Source organism: Lagenorhynchus albirostris, chromosome 21 (genome assembly GCF_949774975.1).
Source record: "Lagenorhynchus albirostris chromosome 21, mLagAlb1.1, whole genome shotgun sequence".
In the NCBI taxonomy this organism is placed as follows: domain Eukaryota; kingdom Metazoa; phylum Chordata; class Mammalia; order Artiodactyla; family Delphinidae; genus Lagenorhynchus; species Lagenorhynchus albirostris.
The window spans coordinates 1654368-1678955 of record NC_083115.1 but is presented as its reverse complement, the minus strand read 5'-3'; the positions used below and the strand labels follow the sequence as shown (position 1 = coordinate 1678955).

The 24588-nt window shown below is 42.6% G+C and overlaps 1 protein-coding gene across 5 annotated transcripts in view; it reads left to right on the top strand.

Moving 5' to 3' along the window:
- The window catches only part of HGSNAT (heparan-alpha-glucosaminide N-acetyltransferase), a 45780-nt gene that overhangs the window by 16878 nt on the left and 4314 nt on the right, over positions 1 to 24588 (top strand). For 3 of the 5 annotated variants that reach the window (XM_060136344.1, XM_060136345.1, XM_060136346.1), the window contains 9 exons: positions 14481 to 14550; positions 15426 to 15523; positions 15988 to 16064; positions 16662 to 16692; positions 18129 to 18289; positions 19400 to 19515; positions 21674 to 21795; positions 22153 to 22279; positions 23355 to 23441. In XM_060136344.1, the coding sequence (XP_059992327.1) occupies positions 14481 to 14550; positions 15426 to 15523; positions 15988 to 16064; positions 16662 to 16692; positions 18129 to 18289; positions 19400 to 19515; positions 21674 to 21795; positions 22153 to 22279; positions 23355 to 23441 (889 nt within the window). Of the gene's footprint in view, positions 1 to 13731; positions 13754 to 14480; positions 14551 to 15425; positions 15524 to 15987; positions 16065 to 16661; positions 16693 to 17881; positions 18014 to 18128; positions 18290 to 19399; positions 19516 to 21673; positions 21796 to 22152; positions 22280 to 23354; positions 23442 to 24588 lie in introns of those variants that run through there. The other 2 variants (XM_060136348.1, XM_060136347.1) reach the window with 2 other exon arrangements.

The following is a 24588-nucleotide window of genomic DNA, read 5'->3' as shown; positions in this document are numbered from 1 at the left end:
GTATCAATTTACATTCCCACCAACAGTGCAAGAGGGTTCCCTTTTCTCCACACCCTCTACAGCATTTATTCTTTGTAGATTTTTTGATGATGGCCATTCTGACTGGTGTGAAGTGATACCTCATTGTAGTTTTGATTTGCATTTCTCTAATGGTTAGTGATGTTGAGCATCCTTTCATGTGTTTGTTGGCCACCTGTATATCTGCTTTGGAGAAATGTCTATTTAGGTCTTCTGCCCATTTTTGGATTGGGTTGTTTGCTTTTTTGATATTGAGCTGCATGAGCTGCTTGTAAATTGTGGAGATTAATCCTTTGTCAGTTGCTTCATCTGCAAATATTTTCTCCCATTCTGAGGGTTGTCTTTTCATCTTGATTATAGTTTCCTTTGCTGTGCAAAAGCTTTTAAGTTTCATTAGGTCCCATTTGTTTACTTTTGTTTTTATTTCCATTTCTCTAGGAGGTGGGTCAGAAAGGATCTTGCTGTGATTTATGTCGTAGAGTGTTCTTCCTATGTTTTCCTCGAAGAGTTTTATAGTGTCTGGTCTTACATTTAGGTCTTTAGTCCATTTTAAGTTTATTTTTGTGTATGGTGTTAGGGAGTGTTCTAATTTCATTCTTTTACATGTAGCTGTGCAGTTTTCCCAGCACCACTTATTGAAGAGGCCGTCTTTTCTCCATTTTACACCCTTGCTGCCTTTATCAAAGCTAAGGTGACCGTATGTACATGGGTTTATCTCTGGGCTTTCTGTCCTGTTCCACTGATCTATATTTCTGTTTCTGTGCCAGTACCACACTGTCTTGATTACCATAGCTTTGTAGTATAGCCTGAAGTCAGGGAGCCTGATTACTCCAGCTCCATTTTTCTTTCTCAAGATTGCTTTGGTTATTCAGGGTCTTTTGTGTTTCCATACAAATTGTGCAACTTTTTCTTCTAGTTCTGTGAAAAATGCAATTGGTAGTTTGGTAGAGATTGCATTGAATCTGTAGATTGCTTTGGGTAGTATAGTCATTTTCACAATGTTGATTCTTCCAATCCAAGAACATGGTATATCTCTCCCTCCGTTTGTATCATCTTTAATTTCTTTCATCAGTGTCTTATAGTTTTCTGCATGCAGGTTTTTTATCTTCTTAGGTAGGTTTATTCCTAGGTATTTTATTCTTTTCCTTGCAGTGGTAAATAGGAGTGTTTCCTTAATTTCTCTTTCAGATATTTCATCATTAGCATATAGGAATGCAAGTGATTTCTGTACATTAATTTTGTATCCATTGAGTAGCTCTAGTAGTTTTCTGGTGGCATCTTTAGGATTCTCTCTGTATAGTATCATGACATCTGCAAACAGTGACAGTTTTACTTTTTCTTTTCCGATTTGGATTCCTTTTATTTCTTTTTCTTCTCTGATTGCTGTGGCTAAAACTTCCAAAACTATGTTGAATAATAGTGGTGAGAGTGGGCACCTTGTCTTGTTTCTGATCTTAGAGGAAATGGTTTCAGTTTTTCACCATTGAGAACAATGTTGGCTGTGGGTTTGTCATATATGGCCTTTATTATGTTGATGTAGGTTCCCTCTGTGCCTACATTCTGGAGAGTTTTTATCATAAATGGGTGTTGAATTTTGTCAGAAGCTTTTTATGCATTTATTGAGATTATCATATGGTTTTTATTCTTCATTTTGTTAGTATGGTGTGTCACATTGACTGATTTGCGTATATTGAAGAATCCTTGCATTCCTGGGGTAAACCCCACTTGATCATGGTGTATGATCCTTTTCATGTGCTGTTGGATTCTGTTTGCTAGTATTTTGTTGAGGATTTTTGCATCTATGTTCATCAGTGATATTGGCCTGTAGTTTTCTTTTTTTGTGATATCTTTGTCTGGTTTTGGTATCAGGGTGATGGTGGCCTCGTAGAATGAGTTTGGGAGTGTTCCTCCCTCTGCTATATTTTGGAAGAGTTTGAGAAGGATAGGTGTTAGCTCTGCTCTAAATGTTTGATAGAATTTGCCTGTGAAGCCATCTGGCCCTGGGCTTTTGTTTGTTGGAAGAGTTTTAATCACAGTTTCAATTTCAGTGCTTGTGATTTATCTGTTTATATTTTCTATTTCTTCCTGGTTCAGCCTCGGAAGGTCTTGCTTTTTAAGAATTTGTCCATTTCCTGCAGGTTGTCCATTTCACTGGCATATAGTTGCTTGTAGTAATCTCTCATGAGCCATTGTATTTCTACAGTGTTAGTTCTTTTTCATGTCTAATTCTGTTGATTTGAGTCTTCTCTGTTTTTTTCTTGATGAGTCTGGCTAATGGTTTATCAATTTTGTTTATCTTCTCAAAGAACTAGCTTTAGTTTTATTGATCTTTGCTGTTGTTTCCTTCATTTCTTTTTCACTTATTTCTGATCTGATTTTTATGATTTCTTTCCTTCTGCTAACTTTGGGGTCTTCTTTTTTTTGTTCTTCTTTCTCTAATTGCTTTAGGTGTAAGGTTAGGTTGTTTATTTGAGATTTTTCTTGTTTCTTCAGGTAGGATTGTATTGCTCTAAAATTCCCTCTTAGGACTGCTTTTGCTGCATCCCATAGGTTTTATATCGTCGTGTTTTCATTGTCATTTGTTTCTAGATATTTTTTTATTTCCTCTTCGATTTCTTCAGTGATCTCTTGGTTATTTAGTAGCATATTGTTTACTCTCCATGTGTTTGTATTTTTTAGTTTTTTTTCCTGTAATTGACATCTAGTTTCATAGTGTTGTGGTCAGAAAAGATACTTGATACTATTTCAGTTTTCTTAAATTTACCAAGGCTTGATTTCTGACCCAAGATATGTTCTATCCTGGAGAATGTTCCATGAGCACTTGAGAAGAAAGTGTACTCTGTTGTTTGGGGATGGAATGTCCTATAAATATCAATTAAGTCCATCTTGTTTAATGTGTCATTTAAATCTTGTGTTTCCTTATTTATTTTCATTTTGGGTGATCTGTCCATTGGTGAAAGTGGGGTGTTAAAGTCCCCCACTATGATTGTGTTACTGTTGATTTCCCCTTTTATGGCTGTTAGCATTTGCCTTATGTATTGAGGTGCTCCTCTGTTGGGTGCATAAATATTTACAATTGTTATATCTTCTTCTTGGATTGATCCCTTGATCATTATGTAGTGTCCTTCTTTGTCTCTTGTCATAGTCTTTATTTTAAAGTCTGTTTTGTCTGATACGAGAACTGCTACTCCAGCTTTCTTTTGATTTCTTTTTGCATGGATTATCTTTTTCCATCCCCTCACTTTCTGTTTGTTTGTGTTTTCTGTCTGTTTGTGCCCCTAGGTCTGAAGGGGTTCTCTTGCAGACAATATATATACAGGTCTTGTTTTTGTATCCATTCAGCCAGTCTGTGTCTTTTGGTTGGAGCATTTAATCCATTTACATTCAAGGTAATTATCGATATGTATGTTCCTATTACCGTTTTCTTAATTGTTTTGGGTTTGTTTTGGTAGGTCTTTTCCGTCTCTGTGTTTCCTGCCTAGAGAAGTTCCTTTATCGTTTGTTGTAAAGCTGGTTTGGTGGTGCTGAATTCCCTTATCTTTTGCTTGTCTGTAAAGGTTTTAATTTCTCCGTTGAATCTGAATGAGATCCTTGCTGGGTAGAGTAATCTTGGTTGTAGGTTTTTCCCTTTCATCACTTGAATATGTGCTGCCACTCCCTTCTGGTTTGTGGAGTTTCTGCTGAAGAATCAGCTGTTAACTTTATGGGGATTCCCTGTATGTTATTTGTTGCTTTTCCCTTGCTGCTTTTAATATTTTTTCTTTGTATGTAATTTTTGATAGTTTGATTAATATGTGTCTTGGTGTGTTTTTCTTTTGGTTTATCTTGTATGGGCCTCTGCGCTTCCTGGACTTGATTGACTCTTTCCTTTCCCATGTTAGGGAAGTCTTCGACTATAATCTCTTCAAATATTTTCTCAGACCCTTTTTTTTTCTCTTCTTCTGGCACCCTAATAATTCGAATGTTGCTACGTTTAGTGTTGTTCCAGAAGTCTCTGAGACTCTCCTCAATTCTTTTCATTCTTTTTTCTTTATTCTGCTCCCTGGCAGTTATTTCCACCATTTTATCTTCCAGCTCAGTTATCCGTTCTTCTGTCTCAGTTATTGATTCCTTCTAAAGTATTTTTAGTTTCAGTAATTTTGTTGTTCATCATTGTTTGTTTGCTCTTTAGTTCTTCTAGATCCTTGTTAAATGTTTCTTGTGTTTTCCCCATTCTGTTTCTGAGATTTTGGATCATCTTTACTGATCATCTTTACATCTTTACTGAATTCTTTTTCAGATAGGTTGCCTATTTTGTCTTCATTTATTTCATCTTTTAGGTTTTTACCTTCCTCCTTCATCTGTAACATTTTTTTTTGTCGTTTCTTTGTTTTTTTTTTTTGATAGGTGGCGCTGTAATCCTATCTTACTGGTTGTTTGGCCTGAGGTTTCCAGCACTGGCGTTTGCAAGCAGTTGGTTAGAGCCAGGTCTTGGTGCTGAGATGAGGACCTCCGGGGGGCCTCACTCCAGTGAATATTCCCCGGGGTCTGAGGTTCTCTGTTAGTCCATTGGTTTGGACTCGGAGCTCCCACCGCAGGAGCTCGGGCCCGACCTCTGGCCTGGGAACCAGGAACCTGCAAGCCAGTCACTGGGTGTTCCTACCATCACCTTAGGCATCCGTGGTCCCCCACCAGTCCCTGGTAGGTGCCCTAGTTGTGCAGAGACACGAATTCCGTGTCCTCCTAGTCTGCTATCTTGACTCCACCCCCTGAGTCCTTATCTTTTAGCAGTACATACTGAAGTATTTATAGATGAAATGATATGATGTCTCTGATTTTGTTTCTTTATTTTTTTAAAATATATTCTTTTTAAAAATTAATTAATTAATTTGGTTGCACTGGGTTTTAGTTGAGGCAGGCGGGCTCCTTAGTTGTGACACACAGTCTCCTTATTTGCAGCTCATGGGCTCCTTAGTTGTGGCAGGCAGGCTCCTTAGTTGCAGCATGTGAACTCTTAGTTGCGGCATGCATGTGGGATCTAGTTCCCTGACCAGGGATCCAACCCAGGCCTCCTGCTTGGGAGCATGGAGTCTTATCCACTGCACCACCAGGGAAGTCCCCTATGATTTTCTTTAAAATGACCAAGCCAAGTCAGGGAAAAGGGGCAGTGGGTGGGAGTATAGATGAAGTAAGATTCGAGATGAAGATGAAGACCATGCTTCGTAGATACTTGTTGAAGGTAGGTGATGGGTCCATAGCGGTTCATTATACTGGTTTGTCTACTTACATGTATGTATATGTTTGAAACTTTCCATGACCATAAAAAAAAAAAAGGAAAGAGGAGGAAAAATCCTATGCATTGAATATTTCAAATGTTCAAATGTGCAAATTTTATGCAAAACCTGTATGAGTATGAAGTTTATTACACTTTTCAGTATCAAGAGAGCTGGAAGCACAGTACATATAAGGGCTTGTAATATTAGAAATGTTATATATAATTTCTATAAGAAAGCCCTCAATGATTTACAGACAAAGATTTGCCTTCTCTTGATTTTTTTAATCAAAGAATTATACTTACTAAAAGGGCAAATTTAATCATTCTTATATACCAAATTAAAAATGCTAAGTATTCATTATTATTTGAAAAATAACAAATTGGCCTGTTAGCTCTGAGTTTGCTACAGTTGTTGGGTTGAGAAAGGATTCTGTGTGGACTTTAATAATCGAATGTGGGGACATAAAGTGGAAAGTTCATGTCTTTATGGGCACAAACTAAATAAAAGTGAAACTGTCCCAGAAAATTTCAGGAATTGTAAATAACAAAAGATATTACCCCGTCAAGTCACTAAGCAATCTTTAGTATATTGGAAATCAGGATTCGTTTCCACTCCAAAGTTTAAAAAAAAAAAAAGGGGAAAGTAAACTAAATCAGAATGTAAACATTGTGTGAAAGAGCTAAATATACTTTTTGAAACATTTTTTCCAAGTAAGAACTCTCGTTTCAAAGAAAAACCAGTTAAGTTATTTATCTTTCGTTAATCATGTAAATCAACTTAATATCCTCTGGATATCTTGTTGCACTAAAGCACCATCTAGGAGAAAGAACCCCGTACATTAACTGTGAGTCACTCCAAGGTCACTGTCAAACTTTCTCAGTTTGCATCTGTGCATTTTTTTTTTTTTGGCCATGCCACATGGCATGTAGGATCTTAGTTCCCCGACCAGGGATCGAACCCGTGCCCCCTGCAGTGGAAGCATGAAATCCCAACCACTGGATGGCCAGGGAAGTCCCACATCTGTGCATTTTTATTTAGTTGTAATTGAGTCTGAATACTATGATTTGCTTTTTGTATTTAATAGTTTGTATTTATATTTCTTTGTACAGGCATTCTTTTTTTTTCCAGGGTGGACAAAATTTTTTTTTCTTTTGTCTCTCTTTTTTTAAAATTTGTCTTATTGAAGTATAGTTGATTTACAATGCTGTGTTAATTTCTACTGTACAACAAAGTGATTCAGTTATACATGTATATACATTTTTTTAAAATATTCTTTTCCATTATGGTTCATAATAGGATATGAATACAGTTCCCTGTACTGTATAGTAGGACCTTGTTGTTTATCCATTCTCTATATAATAGTTTGCATCTGCTAATCCCAACCTCCCATTCCATCCCTCTCCCACTCCCCTCCCTCTTGGCAACCACAAGTCTGTTCTCTATGTCTGTGAGTCTGGTCCTGTATCGATATAAGTGATATCATATGGTATTTGTCTTTCTCTGACTTCACTTAGTATGATGGTTTCTGGGTCCATCCCGTTGCTGCACTGTTCCTGCTGTTTAAATAGCCATAGCTCATCCTCTCACAGATGCAGACACTGAGATTAGTCATTGCTGCATTGGGCACGTTTGGTTGTTTCAGGCTTCTGCTATTCTAACTTTAATAGTGTTGTTAATCAGAATTCCAGCGACGAGGAATAATGATCTCATTTCACCCTCACAACACTCTTTTTTTTTTTTAATTTTGTATATTTTTTTATACAGCAGCTTCTTACTAGTTATCCATTTTATACATATTAGAGTATACATGTCAATCCCAATCTCCCAGTTCATCACACCACCACCACCCCACCACTTTCCCCCACTTGGTGTCCATATGATTGTTTGCTATATCTGTGTCTCTATTTCTGCCCTGCAAACCGGTTCATCTGTACCAATTTTCTAGGTTCCACATACATGCGTTAATATACGATATTTGTTTTTCTCTTTCTGACTGCACTCTGTATGACAGTCTCTAGATCCATCCACGTCTCTACAAATGACCCAGTTTCGTTCCTTTTTATGGCTGAGTAATATTCCATTGTATATACGTACCACATCTTTTTTATCCATTCATCTGTCGATGGGCATTTAGGTTGCTTCCATGACATGGCTGTTATAAATAGTGCTGCAATGAACATTGGGGTGCATGTGTCTTTTTTTTTAATACTACTTTTATTTATTTATTAATCAGATACATTCACTGATTTTTGCATCCTGACTTAAACCTCTATCTGTCTTTCACTCATCTTTTTTTTTCACACATACACACTGTATTTTATCTTTACAAGAGATAAATAAACTGACACCAAGCATTGTAAATGGATGACCACAAGAAAAGCAACAATGATTGCAATTAACAAACACGAAACACACTCATACTGTGTCATAATATTGACATTCAGTCCAGTAATCCTCCACTGTAACAGCTCCTTTACTTTGCAGTGAAAATTGATTTGTATATCTTTTGCCTCTGAGTCCTTGTGGGATTTTTTTTTTTATTCAAACAGAAAGTCACAAAAATTATAATCATCCTCATCAGTTCACTCAGTCCCATGTAATTATTTTTTTTATCTTGATCTTTTGTTAGCACTTTTATGAATTCATTAGTTTTCCATTAGAGTTCTGAAAATGCTTATTCATTCAGTTCAGCAGTATAGTCAGTTACCAGAAACCTGTACTTGTCAGAGTCTTTCCCATGAATTCCTTGAAGACGAAACCCTTTTATAGGAACATATTTGCAAAAGCATCAGAGTACACCCAGAACTGTCTGTAAATGACAAAAGACTTAAAAATGACCATGGTTACAGATTTGATGACACTTCATAATAATGCAATTGACAAGGAAATTTAGTTATTTCTGAGATACACATTTTAAAGTAATAACTAGAATTATGACTTATAACATTATACCAGAACATATAAGATTTTTAGAAATTTCATGTAATGTCTGAAACATTTATATTAACATATTTCCATACAAGTAACCCAAAGAAAGTTTAGTATTAGTTGTTTTTTTGGTTTGTTTGTTGTTTTTTTATACTGCAGGTTCTTATTAGTCATCAGTTTTATACACATCAGTGTATACATGTCAATTCCAATCTCCCAATTCAGCACACCACTATCCCCACCCCCCTGCGGCTTTCCCCCCTTGGTGTCCATACGTTTGTTCTCTACATCTGTGTCTCAACTTCTGCCCTGCAAACTGGTTCATCTGTACCAATTTTCTAGGTTCTACATACATGCGTTAATATACGATATTTGTTTTTCTCTTTCTGACTTACTGCAATCTGTATGACAGTCTCTAGATCCATCCACGTCTCAACAAATGACTCAGTTTTCATGGCTGAGTAATATTTCATGGCTGAGTAATATTCCATTGTATATATGTACCACAACTTCTTTATCCATTCATCTGTTGATGGGCATTTAGGTTGCTTCCATGACATGGCTATTGTGAATAGTGCTGCAGTGAACACTGGGGTGCATGTGTCTTTTTGAATTATGGTTTTCTCTGGGTATATGCCCAGTAGTGGGATTGCTGGGTCATATGGTAATTCTTTTTTTAGTTTTTTAAGGAACCTCCATACTGTTCTCCATAGTGGCTGTATCAATTTACATTCCCACCAACAGTGCAAGAGGGTTCCTTTTTGTCCCCACCCAATCCAGCATTTGTTGTTTGTAGATTTTCTGATGATGCCCATTCTAACTGGTGTGAGGTGATACCTCATTGTAGTTTTGATTTGCATTTCTCTAATAATTAGTGATATTGATCAGCTTATTGTGTGCTTCTTGGCCATCTGTATGTCTTCGTTGGAGAAATGTCTACTTAGGTGTTCTGCCCACTTTTGGATGGGGTTGTTTGTTTTTTTAATATTGAGCTGCATGAGCTGTTTATATATTTTGGAGATTAATCCTTTGTCCGTTGATTCGTTTGCAGATATTTTTTCCCATTCTGAGAGTTGTCTTTTCGTCTTGTTTGTAGTTTCCTTTGCTTTGCAAAAGGTTTTATGTTTCATTAGGTCCCATTTGTTTATTTTTGCTTTTATTTCCATTACTCTAGGAGGTGGATCAAAAAAGATCTTGCTGTGATTTATGTCAAAGAGTGTTCCTCCTGTTTTCCTCAAAGAGTTTTATAGTGTCTGGTCTTACATTTAGGTCTCTAGTCCATTTTAAGTTTATTTTTGTGTATGGTGTTAGGGATTGTTCTAATTTCATTCTTTTACATGTAGCTGTCCAGTTTTCCCAGCACCACTTAATGAAGAGACTATCTTTTCTCCATTGTATATCCTTGCCTCCTTTGTCATAGATTAGTTGACCATAGGTGCGTGGGTTTATCTCTGGGCTTTCTATCCTGTTTCATTGATCTATATTTCTGTTTTTGTGACAGTACCATATTGTCTTGATTACTGTAGCTTTGTAGTATAGTCTGAAGTCAGGGAGTCTGATTCCCCCAGCTCTGTTTTTTTCCCTCAAGACTGCTTTGGCTATTCAGGGCCTTTTGTGTCTCCATACAAATTTTAAGATTTTTTTGTTCTAGTTCTGTAAAAAAAAATGCCATTGGTAATTTGATAGGGATTGCATAGAATCTGTAGATTGCTTTGGGTAGTATAGTCATTTCCGCAATATTGATTCTTCCAATCCAAGAGCATGGTATATCTCTCCATCTGTTTGTATCATATTTAATTTCTTTTGTCAGTGTCTTCTAGTCTCCTGCATATAGGTCTTTTTTTCTCCCTAAGTAGGTTTATTCTTAGGTATTTTTTTCTTTTTGTTGCAGTGGTAAATGGGATTGTTTCCTTAATTTCTCTTTCTGATTTTGCATTGTTAGCGTATAGGAATGTGAGAGGTTTCTGTGCATTAATTTTGTATACTGCACTTTACCAAATTCATTGATTGGTTCTAGTAGTTTTCTGGTGGCATCTTTAGGGTTTTCTATGTAGAGTAACATGTCATCTGCAAACAGTGACAGTTTTAATTCTTTTCCAATTTGGATTCCTTTTATTTCTTTTTCTTCTCTGATTGCCGTGGCTAGGACTTCCAAAACTATGTTGAATAATAGTGGTGGAAGTGGGCATCCTTGTCTTTTTCATGATCTTACAGGAAATGCTTTCAGTTTTTCACCATTAAGAATGATGTTTGCTGTGGGTTTGTCGTATATGGCCTTTATTATGTTGAGGTAGTTTCCCTCTATGCTCTCTTTTGGGAGAGTTTTTTATCATAAATGGGTGTTGAATTTTGTCAAAAGCTTTTTCTGCATCTATTGAGATGATCATACAGTTTTCCTTCAATTTGTTAATATGGTGTATCACATTGATTGATTTGCATATATTGAAGAATCCTTGCATCCGTGGGATAAATCCCTCTTGATCATGGTGTATGATCCTTTTAATGTGTTGTTAGATTCTGTTTGCTAGTATTTTGTTGAGGATTTTTGCACCTATATTCATCAGTGATATTGGTCTGTAATTTTTTTTTTGTAGTATCTTTGTCTGGTTTTGGTATCAGGGTGATGGTGGCTTCATAGAATAATTTTGGGAGTGTTCCTTCCTCTGCAGTTTTTTGGAAGAGTTTGAGAAGGATGGATGTTAGCTCTTCTCTAAATGTTTGATAGAATTTACCTGTGAAGGCATCTGGTCCTGGTATTTTGTTTGTTGGAAGATTTTTGATTACAGTTTCTATTTCATTACTTGTGATTGGTCTGTTCGTATTTTCTGTTTCTTCCTGGTTCAGTCTTGGAAGGTTATACCTTTCTAAGAATAGGTCCATTTCTTCCAGGTCCATTTCATTGGCATAGAGTTGCCTGTAGTAGTCTCTTAGGATGCTTTGTATATCTGCGTTGTCTGTTGTAACTTCTCCTTTTTCATTTCTAATTTTATTGATTTGAGTCCTCTCCCTCTTTTTCTTGATGAGTCTGGCAAATGGTTCATCAATTTTGTTTATCTTCTCAAAGAAGCAGCTTTTATTTTTATTGATCTTTGCTATTGTTTTCTTTGTTTCTATTTCATTTATTTCTGCTCTGATCTTTATGATTTCCTTCCTTCTACTAACTTTGGCTTTTGTTTGTTCTTTCTCTAGTTCCTTTAGGTGTAAGGTTAGATTGTTTATTTGAGATTTTTCTTGTTTCTTGAGGTAGGCTTGTATAGCTATAAACTTCCCTCTTAGAACTGCTTTTGCTGCATCCCATAGGTTTTGGATCATTGTGTTTTCTTTGTAATTTGTCTCTAGGTATTTTTTTATTTCCTCTTTGATTTTTTCAGTGATCTCTTGATTATTTAGTAACGTATTGTTTAGCCTCCATCTGTTTCTGTTTTTTATGTTTTTTTTTCCTGCAGTTGATTTCTAATCTCATAGCGTTGTGGTCAGAAAAGATGCTTGATATGATTTCAATTTTCTTAAATTTCCTGAGGCTTGATTAGTGACCCAGGTGTGATCTATCCTGGAGAATGTTCTATGTGCACTTTAGAAGAAAGTGTGATCTGCTGTTTGGATGGAATGTCCTATAAGTATCAATTAAATCTGTCTGGCCTGTTGTGTCATTTAAAGCTTGTGTTTCCTTATTAATTTTCAGTTAGGATCATCTGTCCATTGGTGTAAGTGAGGTGTTAAAGTCCCCCACTATTATTGTGTTACTGTCGATTTCCTCTTTTATAGCTGTTAGCAGTTGCCTTATGTATTGAGGTGCTCCTATGTTGGGGTGCATATATATTTATAATTGTTCTATCTTCTTCTTGGTTTGATCCCTTGATCATTATGTAGTGTCCTTCCTTGTCTCTTGTAACATTCTTTATTTTAAAGTCTATTTTGTCTGATACGAGTATTGCTGTTCCAGCCCTCTTTTGATTTCCATTTGCATGGAATATCTTTTTCCATCCCCTCACTTTCAGTCTGTATGTGTCCCTAGGTCTGAAGTGGGTCTCTTGTAGACAGCATATATATGGGTCTTTTTTTTTTTTTTCCATTCAGCGAGCCTGTGTCTTTTGGTTGGAGCATTTAATCCATTCACGTTTAAGGTAATTATTGATATGTATGTTCCTATTACCATTTTCTTAATTGTTATGGGTTTGTTTTTATAAGTCCTTTTCTTCTTTTGTGTTTCCCACTTAGAGAAGTTCCTTTAGCATTTGTTGTAGAGCTGGTTTCGTGGTGCTGAATTCTCTTAGCTTTTGCTTGTCTAAAAGGTTTTGATTTCTGCATCTAATCTGAATGAGATCCTTGCTGGGTAGAGTAATCTTGGTTGTAGGTTCTTCACTTTCATCACTTTAAATATATCATGCCACTCCCTTCTGGCTTGTAGAGTTTCTGCCGAGAAATCAGCTGTTAACCTTATGGGAGTTCCCTTGTATGTTATTTGTCATTTTTCCCTTGTTCCTTTCAATAATTTTTCTTTGTCTTTAGTTTTTGTCAGTTTGATTACCATGTGTCTCAGCGTGTTTCTCTTTGGGTTTACCCTGCCTGGGACTCTTTGCACTTCCTGGACTTGGGTGGCTATTTCCTTTCCCGTGTTAGGGAAGTTTTCGACTATAATCTCTTCAACTATTTTCTTGGGTCCTTACTCTCTCTCTTCTCCTTTTGGGACCCCTATAATGAGAATGTTGTTCTGTTTAATGTTGTCTCAGAGGTCTCTTAGGCTGTCTTCATTTCTTTTCATTCTTTTTTCTTTATTCTGTTCCGTGGCAGTGAATTCCACCATTCTGTCTTCCAGGTCACTTATCCGTTCTTCTGCCTCACTTATTCTGCTGTTGATTTCTTCTAGTGTATTTTTCATTTCAGTTATTGTATTGTTCATCTTTGTTTGTTCTTTAATTCTTCTAGGTGTTTTCATTTAATTCTTCTAGGTCTTTGTTAAACATTTCTTGCATCTTCTTGATCTTTGCCTCCATTCTTTTTCCAAGGTCCTGGACCATCTTCACTATCATTATTCTGAATTCTTTTTTCTGGAAGGTTTCCTGTCTCCGCTTCATTTAGTTGTTTTTCTGGGGTTTTATCTTGTTCCTTCATCTGGTACATAGCCCTCTGCCTTTTCATCTTGTCTGTCTTTTTGTGAATGTGGTTTTTGTTCCACAGGCTGCAGGATTGTAGTTCTTCTTGCTTCTGCTGTCTGCCCTCTGGTGGATGAGGCTATCTTAGAGGCTTGTGCACGTTCCTGTTGGGAGGGACTGGTGGTGGGTAGAGCTGGGTGTTGCTGTGGTGGACACAGGTCAGTAAAACTTAATCCGCTTGTCTGCTGATGGGTGGGGCTGTGCTCCCTCCCTGTTGGTTGTTTTGTCTGAGACGACCCAACACTGGAGCACCCGGGCTCTTTGGTGGAGCTAATGGCAAACTCTGGGAGGGCTCAAGCCAAGGAGTACTTCCCAGAACTTCTGCTGCCAGTGTCCTTGTCCTCATGGTGAGACACAGCCACCCCCCCGCCTCTGCAGGAGACCCTCCAACACCAGCAGGTAGGTCAGGTTCAGTCTCCTATGGGGTCACTGCTCCTTCCCCTGGGTCCCGATGTGCACACTGCTTTGTGTGTGCCCTCCACGAGTGGAGTCTCTGTTTCCCGCAGTCCTGTCGAAGTCCTGCTATCAGATCCGGCTAGCCTTCAAAGTCTGATTCTCTAGGAATTCCTCCTCCCGTTGCCAGACACCCAGGTTGGGAAGCCTGACGTGGGGCTCAGAACCTTCACTCCAGTGGGTGAACTTCTGTGGCACAAGTGTTCTCCAGTTTGTGAGTCACCCACCCAGCAGTTATGGGATTTGATTTTACTGTGATTACGCCCCTCCTACCGTCTCATTGTAGCTTCTCCTTTGTCTTCGCATATGGGGTATCTTTTTTGGTGAGTTCCAGTGTCTTCCTGTTGATGATTGTTCAGCAGTTAGTTGTGATTCTGGTGCTCTCGCAGGAGGGAGTGAGCGCACGTCCTTGTACTCTGCCATCTTCCTCACAACACCCCTGAACGAAAGCTCTGTCTTTATTCCTGTCTCATCGATCAGGAGACCATGCTGTCAGGGTGAAGCATTTGAATGTACTTGGATTTCTACTTCCGTTTCGTTAAAACACTTTAAAATTTTTGATTCTTTGACTTGTATAGAATGTGAACTTTAAATTAATTTCCTTTCAATATGATACCATTCTGAAAATTCTGCCGAGGGAAACAAATTAACCAGGGCTTTCATTTATTTACAGCTTGGAAGACTTCCGTGATTGGATTTCTAAAGCCATAAATTCTCAGGAAACGGATGGCCTCATCAATTCTGTGAGTTGTTCAAACGCATCGTGTGTGCTCTGGGTGTTTTCCTGGATTCGGATTTACAGTCCGCTATTTAGTAATCTTAATTATCTCGTGCTGTGCAAGGCCAGGTCATGTGTCCTGCCTTCTTGGTAAACAGCAGTCCTTGCTGGCCCCGTGAAGGGTGCCCCCCCCCGCCCCCATCTTTGTGAGGCTGGAGCTTGAGCTGCTTTGTGATGCTGGGTGTGGAGATGGTTTTCACTCTTCAGGCAGCACTGTTGAATCAATCCATTTAAGTAGAGAGTATCAGGATGATGGGCTTCCCTGGTGGCGCAGTGGTTGAGAGTCCGCCTGCCAATGCAGGGGACACAGGTTTGTGCCCTGGTCCAGGAAGATCCCACGTGCCGCGGAGCGGCTGGGCCTGTGAGCCATGGCCGCTGAGCCTGCGCGTCCGGAGCCTGTGCTCCGCACCGGGAGGGGCCACAACAGTGAGAGGCCCGCGTACCACAAAAAAAAAAAAAAAAGATGAAGACAAAAGAGTGAGAGACATCAATATTAAGTCTATACATGGGATGGCCTGCTGTGATGATTAAACATACCGTCTGTGTTAATTGATTAACATGGATGTATCTTTGTCCACTTTTGGACACACTTGCTGGTACTCTTGCTCCTTTGTGGTCATTTATCAGCATGGCCACGGAGAGCTCAGCAGGCGGCACATAAATCAAATAAAGTGAAAAACCTAACCTCTAGGTGGGGTCTTTACAAAGGCAAATTAAAGTATTATCCAGAACAATGATCCTTGGCTTTCACTCTGCTAATTTCTTCCCTAAAACGCAGGAAAGTATAGTTTACTCTTTTGTATTATGAACTGTTTGCATTTTTCTCCTCTTTTCCGGCAGGAGCTGGGGTCTCCGAGCAGGGCGGGCGACCCCCAACCAGAGGCTTGGCGTCAGTCGGCGGCCCCCCTGCGCCTCCGCTGCGTGGACACGTTCCGCGGGTACGTGGGCTCCCTGGTGACCCGTGGGCACACGTGGCCTCGTGGTGCCTGTGGTCCCCAGGTCAGGGGTGTCCCTCCTCACAGAGAACTGATGAGGGGCTCGCCTGAGGTCCAGTGGCTCCTAAGAGAGAGGGACCCAGGGCTTGACCCTAAAGACTGTCCCCTCCCACTACAGTTCTTTAACCTGAGACATCTAAGTAATTAGCACAAAGTGGAGTGATCGGGAATGTTTTGCACCATTTTCAAGTTACACAGTTCAGTGTTGGTGTAAGTTTTTCTTCAGACGTCATGTTGGAAATGTTGGCAGAGAGGACTTTAGCGTGGGGTCCTAACCGTGATGGTTAGAAGTGGGAGTTTCCTGCTCTTTCAGCGTCTGCTTGTATCGTGATGGCACCTGTGTCCTGCAGTCGGGCCATCCTTGTCACAAGCCCAGGCCCTGAGAGTGTATCTTTGTGGCTTTGCAGGATCGCTCTCACCCTCATGGTCTTTGTGAACTACGGAGGTGGGAGGTACTGGTACTTCAAGCACGCGAGTTGGAACGGTAAGACACCGCCGAGAGGTCGCCTTGCTGACGCGGGCCCTCTGAGAGCCGCAGGTAGGAGGGCTCCTTGGTGTCCCCCAGGGGTTCCAGAGGTGAGCCCCACAGAGGCCCCTTAAGTCGTTCTGTCAGCCTTCAGCTCTGCTCTTCCTTTCACGTGCTCTGACTCCGAGATGCCTCGCTGTCATCACGTTGTACACGATCCCTGTGCTCTTCTAGGTGTGCCCCGTGCCTCAGCCGCACGGGCGTCCTGCCCCGAGACTCATGGTCCTCCTGGGATGCCGTGAAGCTGGGGGTGGTCTGAGTGGCGCTGAACAGTGGCTGTGAATCTGGCTGGGGGGTTGCTTTAGGATGGGTTTTGAGTAAGATCTGCCTAAGAGCACAGATTGTCCACATACTTCTCTGTGGTGCTCCCACAGCAGGGGTGCTCTCAGGTGACGCCCGGGCTGGCCCCTGGCCACAGAGTCCAGGGAGCTCGGTGCTGCTTCATGAAGTTTACCCAGGGCTTTCCCCGTCAGTGTGAGATGGAAGCCTTCCTGGGTCAGGGAGCACCGGTGTTCCAGGTCCTTTCCTCACTGTCGTGCTTGTGTTCTTCTGCAGGACTGACGGTGGCTGACCTTGTGTTCCCGTGGTGAGTTGCAAATCCGCCATCTGCTCTTCGTAGCCCATCTGCAAAGTTTTGTTTTCAGTGGATGCTGGACCTTCCCAACACCAGCCTTGAGTTCCGGGCTGCGGGCCTGTGCTGCCCACAGGTGGTAGCGTGATGAGGTCCTTCCGAAAGCCGGGTTTCTGAATCATTCTGACACTTGGGCTTGTGCTTATCTAAGAAACGTGAGAATAAAAGACTGCTGATTTCAGAGGGAACATTTTATTAGTGTGGATATGATGTACAAGATCCTGGAATCTCGTAGGAAATCATAAATTCTGAATATTCCACTAATCCTGAAAATAAATTTAAACATCTTAGTTCCTAAAAGGTATGCAGTATATCAGTATCAGGGAATACAGATAAGTATGTAGCAGTTAAGGATAGTAATAAGTTACACTTTAAAATAATAGTGGAGGACTTCCCTGGTGGTGCAGTGCTTAAGAACCTGCCTGCCAATGCAGGGTGCACGGGTTCAAGCCCTGGTCCAGGAAGATCCCACATGCCACAGAGCAACTGAGCCCGTGCACCACAACTACTGAGCCTGCGCTCTAGAGCCCACGAGCCACAACTACTGAGCCCACGAGCCACAACTACTGAAGCCTATGTGCCTAGAGCCCATGCTCCACAACAAGAGAAGCCACCACAGTGAGAAGCCCGCACGCCGCAACGAAGAGTAGCCCCTGCTCACCACAACTAGAGGAAGCCCGTGTGCAGCAACGAAGACCCAATGCAGCCAAAAATAAATGAACAAAATAAATAAATAAATAATAAAATAAAATAATAGTGGAATACCCCACTCTGCCCGGAGCATTCCCCTGCTGAGGGACTCTGGCCCCTGCACAGCGTGGCTCTTGTGTCTTTGCTGAGATGCTTTGAGCGGCTTGCCTCCATCATTTATAGGCAGGACCAGCCACTGGTTTGCGTCTTTGGTCCCCAGTGTTTCACTGCTAACGTGAACTCAGGTTTATCTGAGTTGGGGAGGAGTTCCTTTTGTTTTAATTGACGTATAGTTGATGTACAATATTATATAAGTTACAGGTGTACAACATAGGGATTCACAATTTTTAAAGGGTACACTCCATTTATAGTTACTATAAAATATTGGTATTCCTTATGTTGTACAATACATCCTTGTAGCTTATTTTATACCTAGTGGTTTGTCTGTCTTTGATGGAAGGCTTGTCCATGGAAGCTGCAGTCAGTCCCGAAGGATCTCCCCCTAAGACAGGACAAGAAGGTGCACAGTCCTTCCAGCCCAACATTCTGATTCTTCTCCACCACTAAACCGGATGTGGTTTCAATCGTCAGTTTCTTTCAAAAATCATGTGTTGCTTCTCTTATGTAGTAGATTGTAAAATACTAATGACATAGAGACAAAGTTGAAAGTGGCCATCTAGTAACAGCTGTTGTTTTTTTAGGTTTGTGTTTATTATGGGATCTTCGATCTTTCTGTCAATGACTTCCGTTCTGCAGCGGGGATGTTCAAAATTCAGACTGCTGGGGAAAATTGCGTGGAGGAGTTTCCTGTTAATCTGTATAGGAATTGTCATTGTGAACCCCAATTATTGCCTGGGTCCACGTAAGTATTTTTTCCCCTCTGTTAGAATGTATTCAGGTTGAAATAGGGAAACGATGTGTTACAATTTGAAAGAAATGCAGTTTCTCCATCTCATGTACCTGCAAAAAGAACAGTTACTAGAAAAGTATATCTAATGCTTGTATGACTTTGGGCATTATCATTATTACTATCTTGGAATTTTAGGCCTGGGAGGCGCCACCAGTCCACTTAAACCCTTCTGTACAAGGGAAGACCCTGGGCCCGGGAGAGTGAGTGCTGTGTCCGTGTGTAGTGAAGGGCAGAGCAGGGACCACACGGGTTCTCAGAGCTGCCCTCCTGCCGCTTTGGTTTCACCAGCTTTCACAGTAAGGCTGTTGTTCAAGGGTCCACCTTGCCATCACCTGAATGCCCCTGGGCTGCGGGAAAGGTATGACATCTCTGTCACTGAGTGGCGTGAGAGGGACAGGAAAGCTGAGGGAAGGATGTGAGTGAGCCCTGTTCTGGGGACCAGTGTCGGAACCGGGGAAGGCAGCGGCCACCGTCCTCAAGGGGCTTACGGTGTCATTAGCAGAAAGAAGACGTACTTATACAGGCAGGTGCCAGGTGAACCCCTCAGGCAAGAAGCACTAAGGCTTCAGGTGACGGGAGGAGGTGGGGTGCTAAGGGAAGGTGTCACAGAAAAGCCCATTCGATGGATCCCCCAACAGAGGGCCGCTGCTCCCAGGAGGACACACTGCGGGGGTCCTTACAGGGTTACCCTCGGGCAGTGATACAGTCACGTAGCCTGCATGGCAGGGACAGTCCGCAGGCTGCGCTGGGTCTGCAGGTCCCTGCTGGATGTGAGTTGAGTCCACACTCCTGATGGGAAAGGCCGGGGCGGGGTGGGGCAGGGCTTCGGGGCCGAGGGCGTCTGCGCTTTATCCCCACACTGAGCCGGACCCTCCCTGGCTCTTAGCCCAGCGTCACTGCCATGTGTGAGCCAGGCCCTTGACCACGTGTGTTTCCATCTCCAAGAGCTTAACTTCCTCAGACGCAATGGAAGTCCGTCTCCCCCCTCAGGAAACAGTGGTGTCATCTTGGGGTGAAGTGAGCAGTGCCGGCTGACACCCCTGCACCCTGTGCGTCCCGCAGTGTCCTGGGAGAAGGTGCGGATCCCTGGCGTGCTCCAGCGGCTCGGGGGCACCTACTTTGTGGTCGCCGTGTTGGAGCTGCTCTTTGCCAAGCCCGTGCCTGAGAGCTGCACCTCGGTGAGAAACCCTGCACTATGAAAGGGGGAGAGGTCCCTGTTTAGGTGCTAGAACTTTCTTTAGTTTTGAGTGCAGTACCAGAGACGACAAGACTCTTTAACTCAGTTAGTCAAAAACATTCTTTTTTCTCTTCAATTCGTTATTTTTATTTAGTCTTTATATCAATCTTCTTTTAAATTGTGGTAAAAAACACATAACATGAGATCTACCCTCTTAACACATATTTCAGTTTTCATTAATCAAATGAATGTGATGGCATTAAATAACATCACCATCTTCTAGTTGGCTGGTCCAGCCTCTTGGGGGAATTACTGCCAGTTTTTCAATTTCCTGGTGGTAAGGATACACAAAAACCTCACAGAACATTTCAGTGTCTATACACATGCTGCAGAGGTTCGACTTGGACAGTGCCAATGTCGGGCCAGGAGATGACAGTTCCACCCTGGGCCGCTTCCTGTGTCTTCTTTGTAAGAAGTATGTGAGCATCTCACCTCTTTTGTAATTACTTTCTGTCTTATTATACATTGCTGAGTTGAGTTTACTCAGATGACAACTATTTTTTTTCCCCCAACGGAAGTAAAACTTCAGGTGGAAATATTTAAATTCTTCCATTTGGGGTCCTACTTCACAGTAAGTTAATAAAGCTGTATTTGTTGTCCAGCTCCTTCCTGTGTGGGTAACTAGCAAATTCATCACTGAATCCCCGGTTCTCTTGGTTTTTCCTGTAATGATCCCTCGGTTTTACGTGCTTGGAGAGCATTTACACTTCACTCCTTCACACTGCGCCCCCCGACCCCCGCTGGCGCACCCGTGCCCTCTGCTGTAGGCTATGGAAGGCACGCAGGGGCTCCATGTGCACATGTGAACCTGACCTTGCTGGCTGTGGGGAACCGGAGGGTCTGCAAGGCTCATCCAGGTCCCACAGTGGAGCCCAGGGCTGGGGGACACCAGGAGTGGTGGGCTGCACCTCTCCTTCCCTCAACCAGAAGAGCTCCAAAAGCTTAAATTTTATTTTCCTTTTTTAAAATATAGTTGTATTTCTTTTAATTTAATTTATTTTTGGCTGTGTTGGGTCTTTGTTGCTGCGCGCAGGCCTTCTCTAGTTGCGGCGAGCGGGGGCTACTCTTTGTCGCTGCACGCGGGCTTCTCATTGTGGTGGCTTCTCTTGTTGCGGAGCACGGGCTCCAGGTGCGTGGGCTTCAGTAGTTGTGGCTCGCAGGCCCAATAGCTGTGGCTCACGGGCTCTAGAGCGCAGGCTCAGTAGTTGTGGCGCACGGGCTTAGTTGCAGCGCGGCATGTGGGATCTTCCCGGACCAGGGCTCGAACCCGTGTCCCCTGCATTGGCAGGCAGATTCTTAATTACTGCGCCACCAGGGAAGTCCCTTTATTTCTTTTTAAAATAATAGCTTTATTGAGATATAATTCACATACCATAAAGCTTACACATTTGAGGCGTAAAATTGAGGGATATTTAGTATATTCATGGAGTCGTGCAGTCGTCACCACTGTCTAATTCTAGAACAATTTCATTATCCCCCCAAACACCCTGTCCTCACTACCAGCCACTCTCCAACCCCAGGTCCCCCCAGCCCTAGGCAACCCCTAATCTACTGTCTGTCTATAGATCTGCCTGTTCTGGACGTGTCCTAGAAATGGAATTATAGAATATGTGGCTTTTTGTGTCTGGCTTCTTTCATTTAGCAGAATATTTTTTGAGGTTTATCCATGTTATACCATTAGTACTTGATTCCTTTTTACTTCTGAATAATATTCCATTTTATGAATGTACCACATTTTGTATCCAGTCATCAGGTGATGGATATTTGACTTGTTTCCACTTTCTGGATATTACGCATAGTGATTCTATGTCCATTTGTGTACAAGTTTTTGTACGAACATCTCTCTTCAGATCTCTTGGATATAGGAGTGGAATTGTCCACTGATTTCTTCTTCACTGGCATTTTACTGTGCTATATCATAGAGATGAAGCATCTAGACCACATGCCACATATGGAATAAACACGCGTCTATTTTGTGTTACTACCGTGAAGGCCAAGAGGAGTGTCACAGAGAATTTTCTGAGTACATGTACTGCACTGTGTATTGTTTCCCATTCCACTTGCGTTTAGCTCACGATTTTTATGCCCCGCCCCTGCAGGAGAGAAGCTGCTTTTCTCTGCTGGACATCATATCCAGCTGGCCCCAGTGGCTCTTCATCCTGATGCTGGAAGGTGTTTGGCTGGCCTTGACCTTCTTCTTACCTGTTCCCGGATGCCCTACGTGAGCCAGCCCTGCAGCCCTTTTTGCCAAGTCCAAGCCCCTGGGTTACAGCTGTCGGATTTCCCAGATTGGGACCTCCCTTCCTCTCTCTCTTCTCCCCTTGTGTGGGAGGGGGTTTGGGCACGTGTCCAGAGGCCTGTCTCTATGAGGTTTTCCAGGGTCGGTGGGACGGACGTTGGGCTCCCACCTTACCCCTCGGGCAGCCGTCGAGTCAGGGGCCCCGCAGTGGACGTGCATGGCGCCCCGGGGTCGTCAGGCTGGTGGGTGTTTGCGGCTCTTTGTGGGCACGCACATCACCAGTGTACATCCCCCTGCTCCTAAGTCTGGTGGGTGAAGTGCATGTTCTCGCTTCCCCAGCGGCTATCTGGGCCCCGGGGGCCTCGGAGATTGGGGCAAGTATCCGAATTGCACGGGAGGCGCTGCCGGCTACATTGACCGCCTGCTCCTAGGAGACCATCACCTTTACCAGCATCCTTCCTCGGCTGTGAGTGAGCCTGGCTCCAACTTGGAACCGGACACTGAGGGGAAGGAAGGGAAAGAGCCAACTCCGAACTGTGTCCACGAAATAGACTTGGGTGGAACGCAGTTTTATTTGAAAAGTTGGCTGACTTTACAGACTTCAGTTTAATGTTGGTTGTGGGCAGCATGTAGACATTTCTTTGGCTGTTAAAGTGAGACTGCCTGGTGTCAGGTGTGCAGCAAGGTGCTTTCTTGTACATCTCAGGTATGGGGACAGCTTCCCGTGAGGGAGGTCTGTCAGGCAGTGCTTTTGGGATCAGCACGTGTGGGTCTGGAGGAAACAGGATGGGGCAGTGGGGACAGCCACACGCAGGCCCCCGCTGGTCTCCTGGGGGCTGGGGTGGCCCTTCAGGGTTGTTCTCAGTGAGGTGAGGGACCAGGCCCTAGACATCCCTGGTGGGATGTGATGGCCTGGCCAGAGGGCGACTCCTGAGGGGCAGCTGTCTTCAGGGACAAATCCAGAAGCTGCTGAGAGCTTTGGGCCATGGATACGTCTAGCAGCCGGGGGAGTGGATGCTTTAGTTGCAAAAGGGGTGGGATGGACAGGCGGGGGCCAGATAGCTGGGCAGTGCCTTCCAGCACCCACTGCAATGACTGGTTCCAAATTTCTGCCGTTTCTACAAGAACGATTTCTTTTATAATGAAATAATACAAAGGTATTTTTCTTATCGTTATTTGCCTTAAAAGAAGAAAGGAAGCTGTCGATGTTACAGTAGGGTTGGCCGTAAAGAGTAAACCTGAAAATTAGAAGGTGTCATGTGTGGTGTTTGAAGCTGGTTAGGGACGTGTAGTGTCACAGCCACAGGGCCCAGCACGGTCTCCCATGTGGGGAGAGTGTCACATGCCAGAGTGTCACATGCCACACACTTTGTTGGCCAGGAGTATTCTGCCCGTCATCCCCATAAGTTAGCAGTGAATTTCTGCAGCAAAACCAAAAATGTTGAATACTGGGGTGTATCCGAGTTTGCATTTTGTCTGTGAGTTGCTGTGTGCTTTTTGTGATCCTTGGGTGAGTCCCACCTTCTGTCCTGCCCTGTCAGGTGCTTTATCACACCGAGGTGGCCTACGACCCAGAAGGCATCCTGGGGACCATCAACTCCATCGTGATGGCATTTTTAGGAGTTCAGGTATTTGTTCATTTCATGAGAATGCGTGTTCCTGACAGTTCGTGGTTATTGATTCATTACTAATCCAAAAACCATTTGATTAAGATAAGTAACTGGAAGCACATCTTCTGTGTTTCAGACCTAATAAATTGTTTATATTTGACAGGTTGTCAAAACCAGAGGTTGCTAAAATTTAGCACTTTCGAATAATTAGGTATAATTCCTATATTCTCCAAAGAAGTTATTCATATGGCTCATCTTGGCAGTGGGCGCACAGCAGCCCCTGGCTGAGAGGGGTCCCTGCTGGGCTGGCGGTCTTCGGAAGGTCACCTGTCACCTTATGTGTACAGTTGGCACAGTTTCAGGTTATGCCTATTTTATGCCAAAGTCAGTACAGGTTGTTCTTGGCTTCTCTCACATGTTTGTTAGGATTCTGAGCAGTCTAGATTTTCCTTGCTGAAGTTCTCCTTATTGGTGTTTGAAACTATTATTTGCGGGGAGATGACGGGGAGGGGAAAGACCGGGTCCAGCCTCCTGCGGGGGGGCCTCTGCAACGGTAAAAATGCTCCACGTGTGCTGTCCATGTGGCCGCTGAGTCCTCAGACGTGGCTGGTCTGACGGAGGAACTGGTTTTTAATTTTACGTCATTTAAATTTCAACTGAAGGTGTCACAGGTGGTCAGTGGCTCCCACATGGGACAGTGCAGGTCTACAGCATATACGTTTTGGTGATGAAATAATTTCCTATTTAGAGATACTGCCTTTCTCTCCGCAGCACTTTAGAGTTTACATTGGGTGCTTTTATTCATAAATGCATTTAATCCCCCCACGTGCTCTCCAGGCAAATCTGCGCCTGCAGGACAGCCGAGGGTGGGTGCCGAGGAGTACAGCCCGGCGCCGGGGCCTGGACTTGACCTCGCTTACTAGCCGGGTCATCCCGGGAGTGTTACTGCACCCTGTGTGATTCAGTGGCACCCAAATAAGTAGGCGCACCTAAATCAGTTAATTCACATAAGGTTCTAAGACCAGGACATTCATAAATTTTAGCTATTTTAAGTTATTATTAACACTTTCTCTGATGTTTTCAGAAATTAATTTCTAATTTGCAGGAGGGTGGGGCTATGCAAAGTCCAGATTTTTCTGTTTTTAAAGTGTTTCCCTGCCTCTGG